At 40.4% G+C, this 15,349-nt stretch overlaps 1 protein-coding gene across 1 annotated transcript in view; it reads left to right on the forward strand.

The window, feature by feature from the left end:
* The window catches only part of LOC121612613 (vitamin D3 receptor A), a 68,380-nt gene that overhangs the window by 33,631 nt on the left and 19,400 nt on the right, over positions 1–15,349 (forward strand). The window contains exons 2-3 of the mRNA XM_041945624.1: positions 10,652–10,799; positions 12,027–12,157. Coding sequence (XP_041801558.1) covers positions 10,654–10,799; positions 12,027–12,157 — 277 coding nt within the window. The 5' untranslated portion in view covers positions 10,652–10,653. The remainder of the gene's footprint in view (positions 1–10,651; positions 10,800–12,026; positions 12,158–15,349) is intronic.

Below are 15,349 nucleotides of genomic sequence, written 5' to 3' on the forward strand. Positions count from 1 at the left end.
GGGAGGTTTTTAACTAACGCTGTGAACATTTAGCATTTTAGTTTTGTAAACAAGCAAAACAACAGTGTTGAACAGTATGTTTGACGACAGTTATATGAAATTACACATTTCTACATTGCTACACAGTGTTACATGAGAGGAACAGTCAACCCCTTTTTGAAGTATTGTGTGTAGTGGGATGGGATTGTGACTTAAGGGGTCAGATTTGAATGAATGAAACTTACGCAGTGACCACAAGGTGCAATACAGCAAACAGCTGAAAACAGTTTGACTTTCACCAGGCCCCTATGAAATCTGTTTCTTTTCTGAAGTCTGTGTTCTACATTTTAAGCACATTGTGTCTTTAGAAAGACTGCCTAATCTGGACGGGTGATTACAATTTCACCAATTCAAGAACAAAATATTCAAAATTTAATGAATATCAATGAATTTGAGGTAATACAACATTGCAGTATTTTTTATCAAACAGATCTTCTGCAGGGCCGCCTCCATATGCAGCTCGAGCACACTGGGTGAGTGGGCTCAGGTGCTGAGAAAAAACACTTGTGTAAAATCTGATCTGTACACAGTTTGGGAATATCCAAGAAATTACACTTTTTACAGTTGATTTCATTTTTATTGTCAAGTTTTGAGATTCTTTGCGTTTTCTGCATTGGTGAAATCATAGGGCAAAGAAATGGCATTTTGTAGCTGTATTTGAAGTATTTCAGAAATGTTTCATCTTAAAGTGCAGGTAACAGCGACAGCATCCATGGTAGCAACGGTGAAATGGCCCTCAAAGTGTGTCGAAAGTCGAACATTTGCACTGGATTCTTGGCTTGCATCATTGTCAGCCTGTATGCGTGTGCCTGTATTCGTACTGCCTACTGACTCTGCATGACATGATGACCAGTCAATCAACTGGTGTCCTTTTGCCCTTATTCACATATTCTAGGTCAGCAATTGACAAGAACGTATTGATCACCCACGAGTGAGCCTCCGCTCATTTGTGCATGCATGCAGAGATTTGTCTCTAGTCTTGTCAAGCAATAGATTAGATTTGGAAATTTTACATTTAGCATAATTAAAGAGAGTGTAAACACACTGAAAGTATACACTACAAACAATGTGAACATGTATGGCTGTCAGCTGTTCAGTACACCTCACAAAACAAATTGATGATGATTGATGAGCTGACCCTGCTACAAATATGTCTGTCTGTCTGTGTGTATACTTTGTACCCAGTACGCTGCAGCCACAGTTGTTCAGCCATCATGAAGCTGTCAGGAGCAGCGCTGGGCAGATCACTTGACACCCTCGGGCCCAGCAAGACTTTCACTGTAAACACCCATTACAGAGAAGCAGCTGTAAACAATGAAGACTGTTTCCTGACTGTCACACTTGAAAAACTTTTAAGTTGTGAGCAAAACTTGACATTTTGACCCAGTGGTAGTTATAGAAGAAAGCCTACGGGAGTGTAATGGAAAGAGTTGATCTTCATCATTTTCTTCCCTCTACCCTCACTTGCTTGCCTCTTTGGTTACATTTACCTCTATTCCTTCAGCCGTGTGTCCTTGTTATCTTGCTTCCTACATTTCACGTTTCCCTCACCAGCTTTTTCTGTCCTCTTTTTCTCCTTCATTCCCTCTCTCTCACTTTCTCCTTTCATTCCTCACTTTCCGCCGTCATTTTTTTCATTACTTCATTCCTTTCTTTACAAGCTCCTCTCTGTCTCTTCCTCTCTTTCTCTCGCTCCTCCCTCCCCATCTCCTTGTCAGTCTGCCAAAAGCCCGACGGCCTGTTCGTTCTCATCCTCTGCCTAGAAAACAAGGTCTAAAGTTCAAAGCTGCTGTTGTGGATTGGCAGCAGGAGAGGGAACACAGAAGGGGGCCGGCCTGGGTCAAAACCGATTTAAATATCGTCTTAAATAGATGGAATTTTAATCTAATCAGACACCACAGTTCAGTTTCGGTACATGTAATCACTTGTGAATTAGATTAATTAAAAAGGCATTGATTACTCATAGTTTTTCCAGTTCCATATCAGAAAAGGTCCAAATTATACGTGGGATGTGTTTGTGTGAATGTGGCAATATACTGCAAAAATACCATCATAGAGATTATTGGCCAGGTATGTTGTCATGGTATTTATGTGTACATGCCACATACCTTGAAATACAGCCAGAAAAAAATGCTTCACTGATTAGTCAGGGGGAACAGGAGGGTGGGTGAGGAGTGAATGGAGGTTAAAGGAGTAGGGAGCACAAATCAAGTGTTCTGTTTTTTTTGTTTGTTTTTGGCCTAAAGCCTCCAAAGGGGACACTTGTGAAATGCCATAAATATAACAGTACTTCTGTGTGTGTGCAGGCATGCAGGTTTTTCTTTTTTTTGTCCTTTTAATCTGATGAGCGAGGAAATATATTTCGATGGACGAGTCATTTTCACATACCCACGTCCTGCCAGTTCGTACCGTACACACACAGTGCTCACTTATGTGTGTATGATTTAATTTCATTAACATATTATCCATTTGCACAGCTGGCCTTTTATGGGCTGTTCCCATTTTGGAATTTGTGTGTGTTTGATACAGAGGTTTGTGTTTGTGTGCCTCCACCTGCACCATTAGAAAGAGAGAGACAGACAGAGAGAGAGACTGTAGCTCAGCTTTCCCCAGCCCCTGTTATTGAAGTGCCTGCATAGAACACCCTCCCACTTAGTTGTACATGGACGTTTTCCTGCTGATGAGCGTGCATGTGTGAAGGAGAGAAAAACTTGTTCTTGTTTTGCTGTGTGTGTGGTGAGCGTGGTTGCATGCTGGATAGAAATGAAGGATCAGCATCTTAAGGTGGAACCCTGTATGTACATAGCTAATGCACAGAGGGGCATTATGCTACATGTGCATTAGCATATGATAGGGATGTTAATAGTTTATTGATTGATGACTTACTGCTAGGATTTAGATTCAAAGTATATTACTGTAACTGGAGTTGACATCACTTTTTTAGTTTTTGAAACATGCATCTACAAATGACTATGACTTTCTGGATAACTAAAGGGAGATTTCTGTTTTTGAATAGATTAGAATGAACATATCAAGGCATCTCTCACTGATCCGTTTCAAAGGGTTTGATTACGTGTGGATAGTTATGAGTGTTTGTTTGATATGATACAGTAAGTTTGTGATTAACACTAAAGATCCAAATTGATTGAAAGGATTGTGTCTGTGTATGTGTGTATTTATACATGTGTCAGGGGGTGTGCCACATACCAACCAATCACATAAGTCCCTCTGTGGAGCATACTTCTGCAGCCAATTGGGATAGTCCATTAGTATTTTCAAACTGATCTGACACACACACACGCTCGCACCAAACCCCCCTTCCTTTTAATGGCCTTGGGCTCATTTGTTGGATGTGCAGGCAGCTGTATAAAACCAGAGCTCTGCCTTCTCTCTCCTCCATGTTTCATGTGTTTTGACCTTGCTGCATTGTACAATATGGTACTGTACTGAGTCACAGTGTAGCCTATTGATGCTGTCATTCATGTTTTGTTTTGCTGCACCCTGCGTTACATTTTTCTCAGTGTACATTATGCAACAACTATGTGACTGTGTATGTTAGAAACATTTTGTTACACGTTTCCATACATGTCTTGTATTTTGTACATTATACAGAGAGATTATTTAGCTTTCATTCATTGAAATAAATTGCAAAATGATATCAACTAGTAGATTGTTACACTAAATCCAAATTAGTATTAGTGTAGAGTATTATGTTCAGCCTACCTGAGACTAGCAGGACTTGAGACGGCTGTGGGAGCATACCTGTGGACCTGTTTTAATCTCTCCATAACCCACTGTTGGCTGCCAACTCAGAGAAAAAAGCCCCTCTGGCTTTCATCTTTGTGTCTCAAATTGAGGTTTGGACCCACAGTAGGTTGTTGGGATTCACATGCTTACACGCTACTCCTCTGTGATTTCTTACCTCACCTTTGATGAGGATTTACAGGAGCCAAATACCTGGGAATTTTAAAAAGAAAACCCACTGGTGGTCGAGCAGAATTTCACTTGTGATGTCTGACTTTCCAGCTCAGTAAACAAATCAAGTCAAACCCAAAGACGGCAAACCAGAACTCTCTGTGTAACATCATCGTGAGGAAATGTAAGGAGCGGCCTAGCAGGTTTTTGAGTGTGTGTGTGTGTGTGTGTGTATATGTGTGTTAAGCTCTGGTCTGCCGCTTTGTTGTATTGCACTAGACTGGGGTTTTATGGCTGTTAGCTGTGAGTGAGGCCCACTGTGAGGCAGCTGGTGGTAGAAGTAGGCCATGCTCCCTGTTGTGCCGCCTATAGAGTGAACCCCTCTATACGCAACAGATTCCATTTCCTTTGGTACCCTCCTATACCGAGCCTTATACAGGACTTGGCAGTACTGGGTTACTGCTGAGCTTTGAAGAGAAAATATGTGGAAGGAGAGATTGAGAGCTGTGTTATGTAGGAAAATCTGAATGAATAAACAGAAATTGGTTTAAGACTTGATTATTGCACGACTCACAGACCCACATCAGGACGTCACCTACAAAATAGCAGTGGGTGGTCTTCACTTTTTCTCTGATTCATCAACATGTTACCTCACACGATGCCCTGCTCTGATCCATCAATTGGTGAGATCTGGTTCATGCTGCTACTACAGTGGTTGCATTTTGAATCAAAACTGCAGACCTTAAACAGAGATACAGTTGTGATAGATGTATATTTATGCGTGGCATCGTCCCAGCAAAATTTCCATAGTCAGTGCAGCTGTAACAAATGTCTCCTGCTTGCCTGTAGGCAGGTGCAGTTTAAACAAAGAAGGTCCTCTTTTAGACAGTGATGTGAGACTTTATTGATCCCTGTGGGGAAATTGTCTGTGCCACCTCTATTGGGAGGTCAGGGGTCAGGGTCAGCCACAGAGCAGCAGCCCTGCCGCTGGTCGGGGTTTGGATGCAGTAGTTCAGGGACACTTTTGCAGTGTAGACACTTGCTGGTATGGTGCTGTGGACTTAGGTCCTCCGTTTAAGGGCAATCTCTTTAACCTCTATGCCTCCCTGTTGCCAAGTTCAAACCAGTTCAGCAGCACATGGCCACTCTGTAAACATGTCATATGAAAGGTGGAAAAGGGAGTCAAACAAGATTGCTGAACATTCTGCGAGTGCAGTTATGGTGCTGGTTTTTAAAGATGTTGGCCAATAAAGCACTTCAGTACGTTTAACTGCTAGTTAAACTGCGAGGCATGTATTTTAATTAGAAGTATTTGAATTTTTTTATAAATGTTAGACTTCACCAGCACCAAGATGATTGAAATACATCAGTGAGGTTCCTAAGAGATTTTCCAGGGATCCACAGCAAAAAAAAAATGTGTCTGTCCACTAAGTTTTCAATACTAGGCTAAATCAAATTCCTCATAGTGTACAAAATTGTATATTATACGAAGGGGATGTGGGCCTCAATGTTTTTGCAGACAAATTGTACATTTTTCTTCTATTTGAACAGTTATTGAGACAAAATAGAATTGGGCAAAACCATTTTGTCCATGCTGATTTTATCCCATTTGTTGCTGAGCAACTTGAGCAACGCTTTTCTTCTCAACGAAATCAGTTCTGTCGGTTTCTGGAAGCGTTTGTCAGGTTGTGAAAACAGCACATTCTGGTAAAGGCCACCAGACTGTCATTAATTATCAGGCTCAGTCTCAGTGTTGTAGTGACAAAATGCTCAATCATGGTGATGATATTTGATGGTACTGGTGCAGTTTAATCAATACATTGAAAAGTCCACAACATGCCCCATTTAACGGAAAGCCTCACACACAGTAACACACACACACACACACACACACACACACACACACACACGGGCTGCTAGTCCAAGCCTCCTTAAAGTTTATTGCATCATAGATACAGTAGATAGTAGTATTACCTTATTATAAAGCAGAGGACATGCTCCTCTTCGGTCCTCCTCAGTCAGGTGGTCTTGTTGTTTTTCATAGCTCTCGGCCAGATTTATGATAGGAGGGAAGCATGAAGACAAACGCAGCTCAGTACTTTGACTGGCCTCCAAGGGGCACAGAAGGGGCTGGAGAGTAAAGAAAAGCAGACAGAAAGGCAAAAGAGAGCTACATGGAGCTTTTGATGGAGGCACAGCAGTTACTACACCAGCCTGGGTGGCTTTGTTTATAGAGTACTCTCTAATGAAGAAGGGACTGTTTTTTGGGCGTCAGTGCAGAAATTATTGGTATGAATACTGAGGAATATTGTTGTTTTAAAGTGCCCAACTGAGGGTTTAAAAAAGTTAGTATCTTTTAAATATGGACACTCTTGTGCACTGATGTTAGGGATTGTGTGTTTCTCAAAGAGCATTGAGTACCATTATTTTACACTTTAAACAAATAGACTTTCTAAATACGTGTAGTCTGTTGTTTGTTTAATAATATTTGTGAAGGCAAAATTAAATCCTTCTTCTTAAATCTTGTTTTTCAAGTATATGATATGTTGCACGATAATAATAATAAATAATTAAAAACATGTTTTCACTGTGGACAACAAGCACCCCTCCTGCAACCTTTACAGGTGTACTGCAGTATTGTATTAACCATTACAGGCAGGTCCTGTAATGGCCTGTAAATTATTATTATTAAATTATGTTTTATTATTGTTGTTATTAGTATTTTTTATTTAAAAACAAACTATTCTCCTTGCTGATTCAGTCAGGGCTGCCAAATCTTTTTCAGTGAATGTGTCTCACTGCGTGGGGTCTGAATGGTCTGCCTCATTGGATTCAGTGTTTACGTGCTATGAGGAGGTTTATGAATTTTAACCCTGCGAGATGGCTCTCAGCTGTACTGCTCACCGCTTCGGAGAAGAAAATGGCATCAGCAGATACAGACAGAATGGCTCTGCTTTAATCCGGCCTGATTATCCCTCTCACTAAATGTTTCATCTATTGACATTAGATGTCACTTGTAGCTGACTCTGCATAGCTTTCAGAAGCAACATAGATAATTGTGGTTAAGGTGGAGGATTGAGAGTGAGATTAGTGAAACACACGCATGCACGCACACACACACACAGATATCTATATATATGTGTGTGTATGTCTAGCTGCTCCTTTGAACAGCTTCCTCCTTTGAAACGAGAAGTGAGTAATTGTACTGTAATGTAATTTCCTTTCCTTAGAATGGATTTTCTAAAATTGGTACCAAAATGTATTGTCAATGAATTTGTATTAGCATATTTATATTTTTGAATGATATCCAGCCCTTGTAGCTGCAGATTTCTGACACTACTTGATCCAAATACTGACTGTCCTTGTTCCAAACTATTAGGTTTATAAGCTTGATTTAATTTAATTTAATTTGATTTGACTTGACTCAAAGATCAACTGGGAGAATTTGACTCCTGAAACAGGCGTTACACGATCGCCTCGAGAGTAGATGAGAGCAACACTCAGCTCACTCTGATTGTACAGCAGTATTACAAAGTAAACAATCTTTGGCAGAGTGCAGACACTGGCGTGCAGAGAGCACTTTCACCAGACAACATCCAAATAAAATTTGGGCCTGCCATCAAGTTACTCACAAAATTGACATTAATTAGCAACAGCTGACCCACCGATGCTGTTGTTTTAATCAAAGTGACGGTTAAAAATGAGAAGCTACTACCTGAATGTTTTGTAACCAGCTCTTTGCTATAAAGGAAGGAGGAATAGTTTTAGCAATTTTAGCAAATTGTGCCAACCTCAGAACCAGGAGTCACTCAGTGCTGCACCCAAACAATTTTTCACATTCATAAAGTCTAAATTTCATCACACTGTAGGGCCCTGCTGCCAGAAAGGAATGCAGCGCTGCAAAACCAAGGCCGAGGTGGAGAAGAAAGGATCATATTTTATTCAATACCAATCCATTAAAATATGCCCATGGACATCTCTAGTTGTAACACTGGATAAACTAATCTCTTAACCTGTGGTTTGCTGTTCACTACAGTATTTTCAAATAAGGATGTTAAAAAAAAGATGAAAATGATGTAACAAATTATATCATAATCCAGAACGCTCTCTCCTTCTCTGTTCCATCTTCCATACCTGACTGCTGCCTCTTAAAAAGAAAAAGATGATAATGGTGAAGATGCTCATTGACTTGAGAGGTAGATAGAAACACATAGAAAGTAAAAGCTTAAGAAAACAGAACAAAAATTGTTAAAGTGGTTGGGAGAGAGAGAAAGGAGGAGAGCTGGCAGCTAAAAAGTCTGTCGCGCCTTTTCTCTACCAACTAATCATGCTGACTTTAAATTAATAAAAATGCTAATTATTAAGCAGTGTTACAAATGAGAAACTAGCGAGAGAAAACACATAAAGAGGAAAAAAGAGTGACAGAGAAGTGATTAAAGGAGAAACAACACTGGAGTTGTTAATTACAGACCTGGAGCCTGCTCACACTGCTGTTAATCAGCACCACTAATGAAACTGCAGGTTGTTTTGGTGTTGTTTTTGCGGATATGTTTGTCATGCTGTCTCTCCATTCCGCCCTCTCCATCTTTTTCATTATTCACCTGCTGCTGCGGTAGCAAAAAAAAGCTGTTTTTGTGACATGATGACTAATGGTGTGTGTGTCTTGTTTTTACATGCGCATCTGTCCTGTCAACACACTCCTCACCCACCCAACCGCCAACACACACTGCAGCCTGAAATCACTGATATGATTGTGAATGAGAAAAAACCCGTGCTTGCATGTTAACCGCACAGACACATAGATGGTCAACATGCATTAAGATGTCACTTCAGGTGTGTGTGTGTTTGTTTGTCAGTGCATGCGTGCTTTCCTGGTGTGGTGCATTCTGGGTATTGATGCTTCACAGCCAGTTGCTCCTTGATCACACTTTTGTGTGTTTGTGTTTTCCTGGGAACTGGTGCTGAAGCTTCAACTAGCCAAGACGTAATGAGAGCTAATGGAGTCTGACAATGTTTGTCTCCATCCTTTGCTTATGCTGTCACCTGCCTCCCACCTCTATCTTATTCCTCTCTCGCAATCTGTCGGTCCACCTATCTCTTTGTCCTCGTTTGACATTATCTGAGTCCTGCTTCTATGCACGTCAGCTCCCCACACGCTATATTCTGCAGCCACGTGACTGTTTTCTCCCCCACTGAGCCTGAGTTCAGTGCATGTACCCCCTCCTCTCTTTGCCCTCATTTGGCTGGCTTCCCCTCACATGACCTCTCCCTCTCTTGCATACAGGATTTCTCCGTAGTGTTTGTCTACAGGCCCAGATGTCTTCATTTAAGCACAGCAACACCATAAACCTAACCATGTGTTTGTTGTATTGGACAAATGCAACAAACAAGATTTCCATCTCTTTGTCTCTTATTTTGAGTCTTTTCCTTGCATTAAATTCAAACAGATTTCCTGTCAGTACTTTTAATTATGAAGTCTGAATTTAAGCCCCCAAAGAGACAATGAAATGAACATGTTAAATCCGTCAAATTGTGGAGTGTCAATCTGGTCTGCATCCTGTCACCTTTGCCTTATGTTCCCTCCTTAGCTCTATTCAAGCTAAAATTATATCAAAAACATATCTAAAAATGCCAAATGGTCAAGGAGGGGATCTTTGTTGCTTATTATACACCCCCCTCTCTCCCCTTGTTTCCTGTCTGTAGCTTCACTTTCAACAATCCAATGATCTTGAAAAAAATAGATAAAAGATAGAATATAAGCAACAAAATAGGCTGTTTGTCAGGACATATAAAACTACTCGATTAACATATTTTTTTGTGTGTCTCTTAATTTCTTGCAAAGGTTTTATTCAATTTTCAGCCGAAACATGTTCCTAAGTTCATTAGTGCCGTATTTAAGATAGAATTCAGGACCCAGTTATTGTGCGTTTGCCAGTCCAGTGTGACCATATTATGCATTTTCTGTGCAGATCAACACCTGAACCCACTGATCACACCGACTATCTACACTTTTTCCTTGCGTTAATTTCTCTGCTCTCCTTTTTGACTCAGACTTCAGACAGAGGATCTTTGTACAGATTGATATGGATTAGTTTGCTCACAGTTGGCCTGCTGGTGTGTGTTTCTCTACTGCTGTTTATTTCATAGGGACAGCCAGATGGTGCGAGCGTTCGTGGAAAAATGAGCACTGTTGAGAATATTTCATCTTGGCAGTATTAAATGCATCAGTCATTTCTTTGCCTTTGGCAAATTTCCCTCTTTCTGTCATTAATTCTCTTTCCAATTAACATTCTAATTTCACGATTCTTAATATTCTGTGTATGTGTATGCATTAGTGTGTGTGTTTGTGCGCACCTGTCTGCTGAGTCATTCAGCCAATAGCTGTGAGATTCAGAGTGTGGCTGTCAATGCCTTTTGCTTAATATGCTAATAGTCCGATACCTGTTTGTATAAGAAGAGGAGAACACACCCCTCCCCATCAAGCACACACTCAACTCCCACACAACACCCGAGCAGGGGACACTGATTTCTAAGCTTTGTTCGAGGTTGGTGAAATTCATGGATGCACACAGACAGTCTCTGTCAGTCAGTCTTTTCCTTTTTATGTGTTTCACTTGGAAAAACAAGGAGCAGGCTAGCAGAGTAAAACGACTCTAATCGCTTCTCTCTCTTTTTTTTTTTTCCCTTTCCTCTGCAGTGATGGAGCCCATGACGGTGACGACGTCGGTGGTCGGACCGGATGAGTTCGACCGTAATGCCCCGCGGATCTGTGGTGTGTGCGGCGACAAGGCCACCGGCTTCCACTTCAATGCCATGACGTGTGAAGGCTGCAAGGGCTTCTTCAGGTGGGTGTTGTCGCTGAGTTGTCTTTATGTTGTCTACTTTGCTCTTTATGTTCTTTGTATGTGTTGGTTAGATTGCATGTTCTCAGTATTCATCCATTTGCTTTCTATTAGGCTTTATGAACTTAAACATTGATTTTTCTGCTAGCCTTAACTAGTATCTGTTTGTTTCAAATTTCTAATTTTTTCCCTATATTAAGGTTCAGAAATCAGGCTTATTTTGACTTTCAGACAGCACTGACAGGCGTTTATCTTGTCTGGTAGAAACACACTGCAGACACTTTTTGGTGGTCGTCACAGTGTCACATACATTTCAATCAGCAATGTACAACTTCAAACTAATGGCCACCAATTATTTTTGTTCTTCCTAACTTATTTATGAGATTTCTGGGGGGTTGAGTATCGGCAATATCAAATTGTATAACTGCTCCTCCCTAACATGTTGCCTAATAGCAAATGAACATTCAAAGAGGAGTAAGTGTGTATGACAGCCTGATGCCAGTATTATTTTATGACTATCCCATAAGTCCTATTCAGACCACATCTGTGCGAACATTGAAAAGACAAAAACAAAACATACAGCATCAACTCACAGAGTCGTATGCCTAAGTAGACAGAAATGTATACACTGTAGTTGATGTTGTGGTACAGTGCGTGTTTTTCTGTCTGGCTGCACAAACACTCATGCAGTGTTTTTAGAACAATATGCATTATTCATTTGAGTCCATAGACCTTCTGTGTCTTTTCCTCTTCTCCCTTCTTTCCCTTTCCCTCTGCCTCACATTCAGCCACACACAAAGACACTTAACACACACGTACTTTATAAAAATGCATTAAGAATTCTAAGCTAATGAAGCGTTCTAATTAGTTTGTCTCAGCAGCCGAAGAGAGAACAGTAACGACATCATCCCTTCAAACAAACATAGATCTTTTTCATTGTGAATGGAATAAATGGGTTTAGTTCGAGTTCAGTTAGTGCCTTGATGTTATGTAATGTCATGTTCCAAAGGAGCATTTCACTTAACTGCTAATTTTGATTGGTTAATTAATGGTTATACACACTGCTTGTTTGTTGCATCTGGATTTGTATTAAAAAGTCCTGTTGATGAAAGTTACAAATATGAGGCATAAAGTCACCTCCTTCTGTCCCTGCAACGGAATATTTGAACCAACACAGAGAATAAACTATTCTAAATGAGTAATTGACTAATTGCTTATTTAATCCTAAAGGCGCAGTATGAAGCGTAAAGCCTCCTTCACCTGTCCATTCAACGGGAGCTGCACCATCACGAAGGACAACCGGCGTCACTGCCAGGCCTGTCGTCTCAAACGCTGCATTGACATCGGCATGATGAAAGAGTGTGAGTTGGCTTTTTCTGAAATTCTAGTAATGCTGCTGATTTTTTGGGAGTAAGTAAAGCTATATTTATACAGCATCTTTAAAACACACAGTTACAAAGTGCTTCACACACACGAAAAGATAAAATGAATAAATAAGGTGAAAATACAATACAATTATAAAATACAGCACAATGAGAGACAGACCAGACAAAAACAATAACAACAAAAAAATGAAGCCCAGAGTGGTGTTTTATAAAAAGGCCTGAAACAGTCCAAAGGTTTCAGAAATCTGATAGATGGGAAGATGATTCCAGAGGGTTGGGGCTAAACAGCAAAGACACAATCGCCTTTTGTTTTGCAGTTAGAGTGGAGGATGGATAAATGGCTGAGATCAGAGATCAGAAATGTAACTGGGGTCGGGGTCATGAACAGCCATATAAGTACTCAATGGGATCTTGTAGTTTATTCTGGATTTTACAGGAAGGCAGGGAGGGTAGCAAGAACAGGGCTAATATGAAACCATCAGCTGTTCTAGTTAATAGGCTGGCAGCTGCATTCTGAAGAACAGTTCAAGATCTGTAGAAACAACTTCTGATTTTGGCAGTATTAGTTCGCCGAAGAGAACAGGACTGAACAAGCTGAGTAGCATGTTGGTCAAAAGTCATAAATCGGTCAAATATTAATGCCGAGATTCATAGCTGTAGATTTGATATTTGAGTGAAATGGACCAATAAACTGATCAACTGCAGAGGAAAAGTTCTCAGGACCAATTAAAAGAATTTCTGTTAAGTCAGGGTTAAGGTGGAGGGAATTCAGACATCCATCATAGCTTTGTGATTGGTCTGTGATTCTCTTACTGGGCTGGGTCTAGAGATGTTTTTTTAGAACTGGCTGAACAATGGCGGTTTATACTTATGTTAGGGATGGACCTGGATGTGAGAGAATGGTTGAAAATAGAGAGAAAGCTGGGACCTAATACAGAAAAGATGGACTTTTGGAGGAATTCTCTCACATGGACTAGAGGAGGGTTGCATGTGAGCTACTATGTTCATAAGAATCTGTTGGAGAAAGAAGCAAATCCAGACAGTAAAGTAGGATGGCTGAATGGTGTGGATGGTAAAACAGACAGTGTGCAATTGGACCTCAGACCATCCATCTTGCCAACAATAAAGCTAAGAAATATTCACAGTCCAGAGAAGATGAGGTGGGAGTGACAGGAGGAGGGGGATTTACAAGCTGGTTAATACTGCTAAACTGGAACCTTGTGTCTATTACTATTAATTAAGCCAGAAAGTAAGCAGCTCTTGCAACTTTAATAGTGTGGTTCAGTTTAAGCAATAGCTCCTTCATATGGAGGTGATGAACTTCAAGTACAGATTTTTTCCATCTAAATTCAATCTTCCTATGTTTCCCTCTTTGTTTCATGATGTTGTTGCTGATCCAGGGGGTTGTATTAATAAGTTTGACAGCCCTGGAAGTGTATGAAGTGGAAGGTTGATGTCCACAAGTCGAGCTGTGATCGTGTCAGCTCAAAATATAAAGCAGCAATAACAGTCAGTAAGTCCAATTTAAAAGTCAAAAGCCAGGCAAGACAAACAGAAGAAGCGAGCAACGTTCTGCATGTTCAGCTACAAATATGCCTGTGACACTGATTTAATATTGTAATGGGTTGTTAGATGCTTTTACAGTGTTCAGACAAGCACTGAGTTAGCTAGAACCTGGACTGATGTTATGATTTGACATCACACACAACAGTTTTCTTAAGGCAAGTGACAGTGGTTGAGACAGATTCAGCACTTTTAAGGTCGCATTACACGATTTGAGAAAATCATTGAAACAACACCTTCTTTACATTCATGTCTTACCCTGTAGACGGATATTTTAAAATTACTACCACACAAAATACAGTTTGTTTGTTTTTTTTGTACTTGACCAGACACTATTTTTCACAAGCCAGTTACAGGAGGGCATCATTTTTCACTCTAATTGTTTTATTGAAGCTCTTTATCTTGCTATCAAATGCACTGTGTGACCACACAGAAGCTCAATAAATGCAAACTCAGTCATATTTAGATGTACCAACTATGCGGAGAGATTAGTTACAGGTGGGCTGCTGCAAGCGGCAAATTGGTTTCCCACTTGCATAGCATTTAATCTAATATTTAAAGACATTCAGGATGAACAGCAACCAACAGAATCAATGCAGGATGTAAATTGATTTGCAACAAAGAGACAGGCAATTGTGGATATGCATGAGGTAGGCTGTGTTATGTGGCAAACTTGGTCAAATAGTTGCAGAAAGCAATGATTAGTGCATTTAAACCTGCTGCTCCTGGTTTCTATCATCAGTGCAGCTAGATTGTGTCACAGTGTAGTAATGTAGCTTAACTGGATTGAATTTGCATTGTCCTGCATTGTATTGTATGTTTGAACGGCTGTTTGACACAGTTCTGCTCTTAACCAAGCATACACTGTCAGGATGTAACATGAGTTGAAGGCACTGTGACGGAAGAATGAGACATCACCTCATTCTCTGTTAATACAAAATGACACCTTGTCACAACTGGTTCATATTGACTAACACAGATGGTGTCTTTATTCTGCACGTTGAATTGTCACATAATGCACTCGTTATTACATCATCAACATCTTCATAACAAATGTACCCACAAATAGGAAGTGGAACTGACATTACATCAACAGAACCATGACAAGTAGTGTATGACAAGAGAGAGAAAGAGAGGAAGACAGGAAGAAAGTGGGGAGGGGGGGGACTAAAAGTCCTGTTCAACAATGGTTCTCAAAGAGACACACAATGGTCTGGCCCACATTTCATTCACAAACACGTTATGTGAGTTTGTGTGAAACCAAGATGATGAAGGGCAGGGTTGACCACCAATAGCCACATGACTGGAGTGTCTGTATCTCATTGAGAAAAGGTGAGAGAGAGAAAGAAAGACAGAAAGAGAGAGAGACATATCAGTATAAAATGGTCTCTTTGTTTGTCTCAGCTAGTATACAGGCTCATGGGGTGGAGGAAGTCCACTGTACTCACTGCTGAGTATTGCAGCTTCTTCTTCTCTCTACAGTGTGCAGCCATTTTTTCCCCACATATAAAAGTTACAGGCAGCAGCTTTGTTCATATTGTGTACTGCCTGTACAAAACCTAATATTCTGCAATAAAAACCTGTGTGAAGAATGTTAGTTAATTT

Source organism: Chelmon rostratus, chromosome 10 (genome assembly GCF_017976325.1).
Source record: "Chelmon rostratus isolate fCheRos1 chromosome 10, fCheRos1.pri, whole genome shotgun sequence".
Classification (NCBI taxonomy): Eukaryota; Metazoa; Chordata; class Actinopteri; order Chaetodontiformes; family Chaetodontidae; genus Chelmon; species Chelmon rostratus.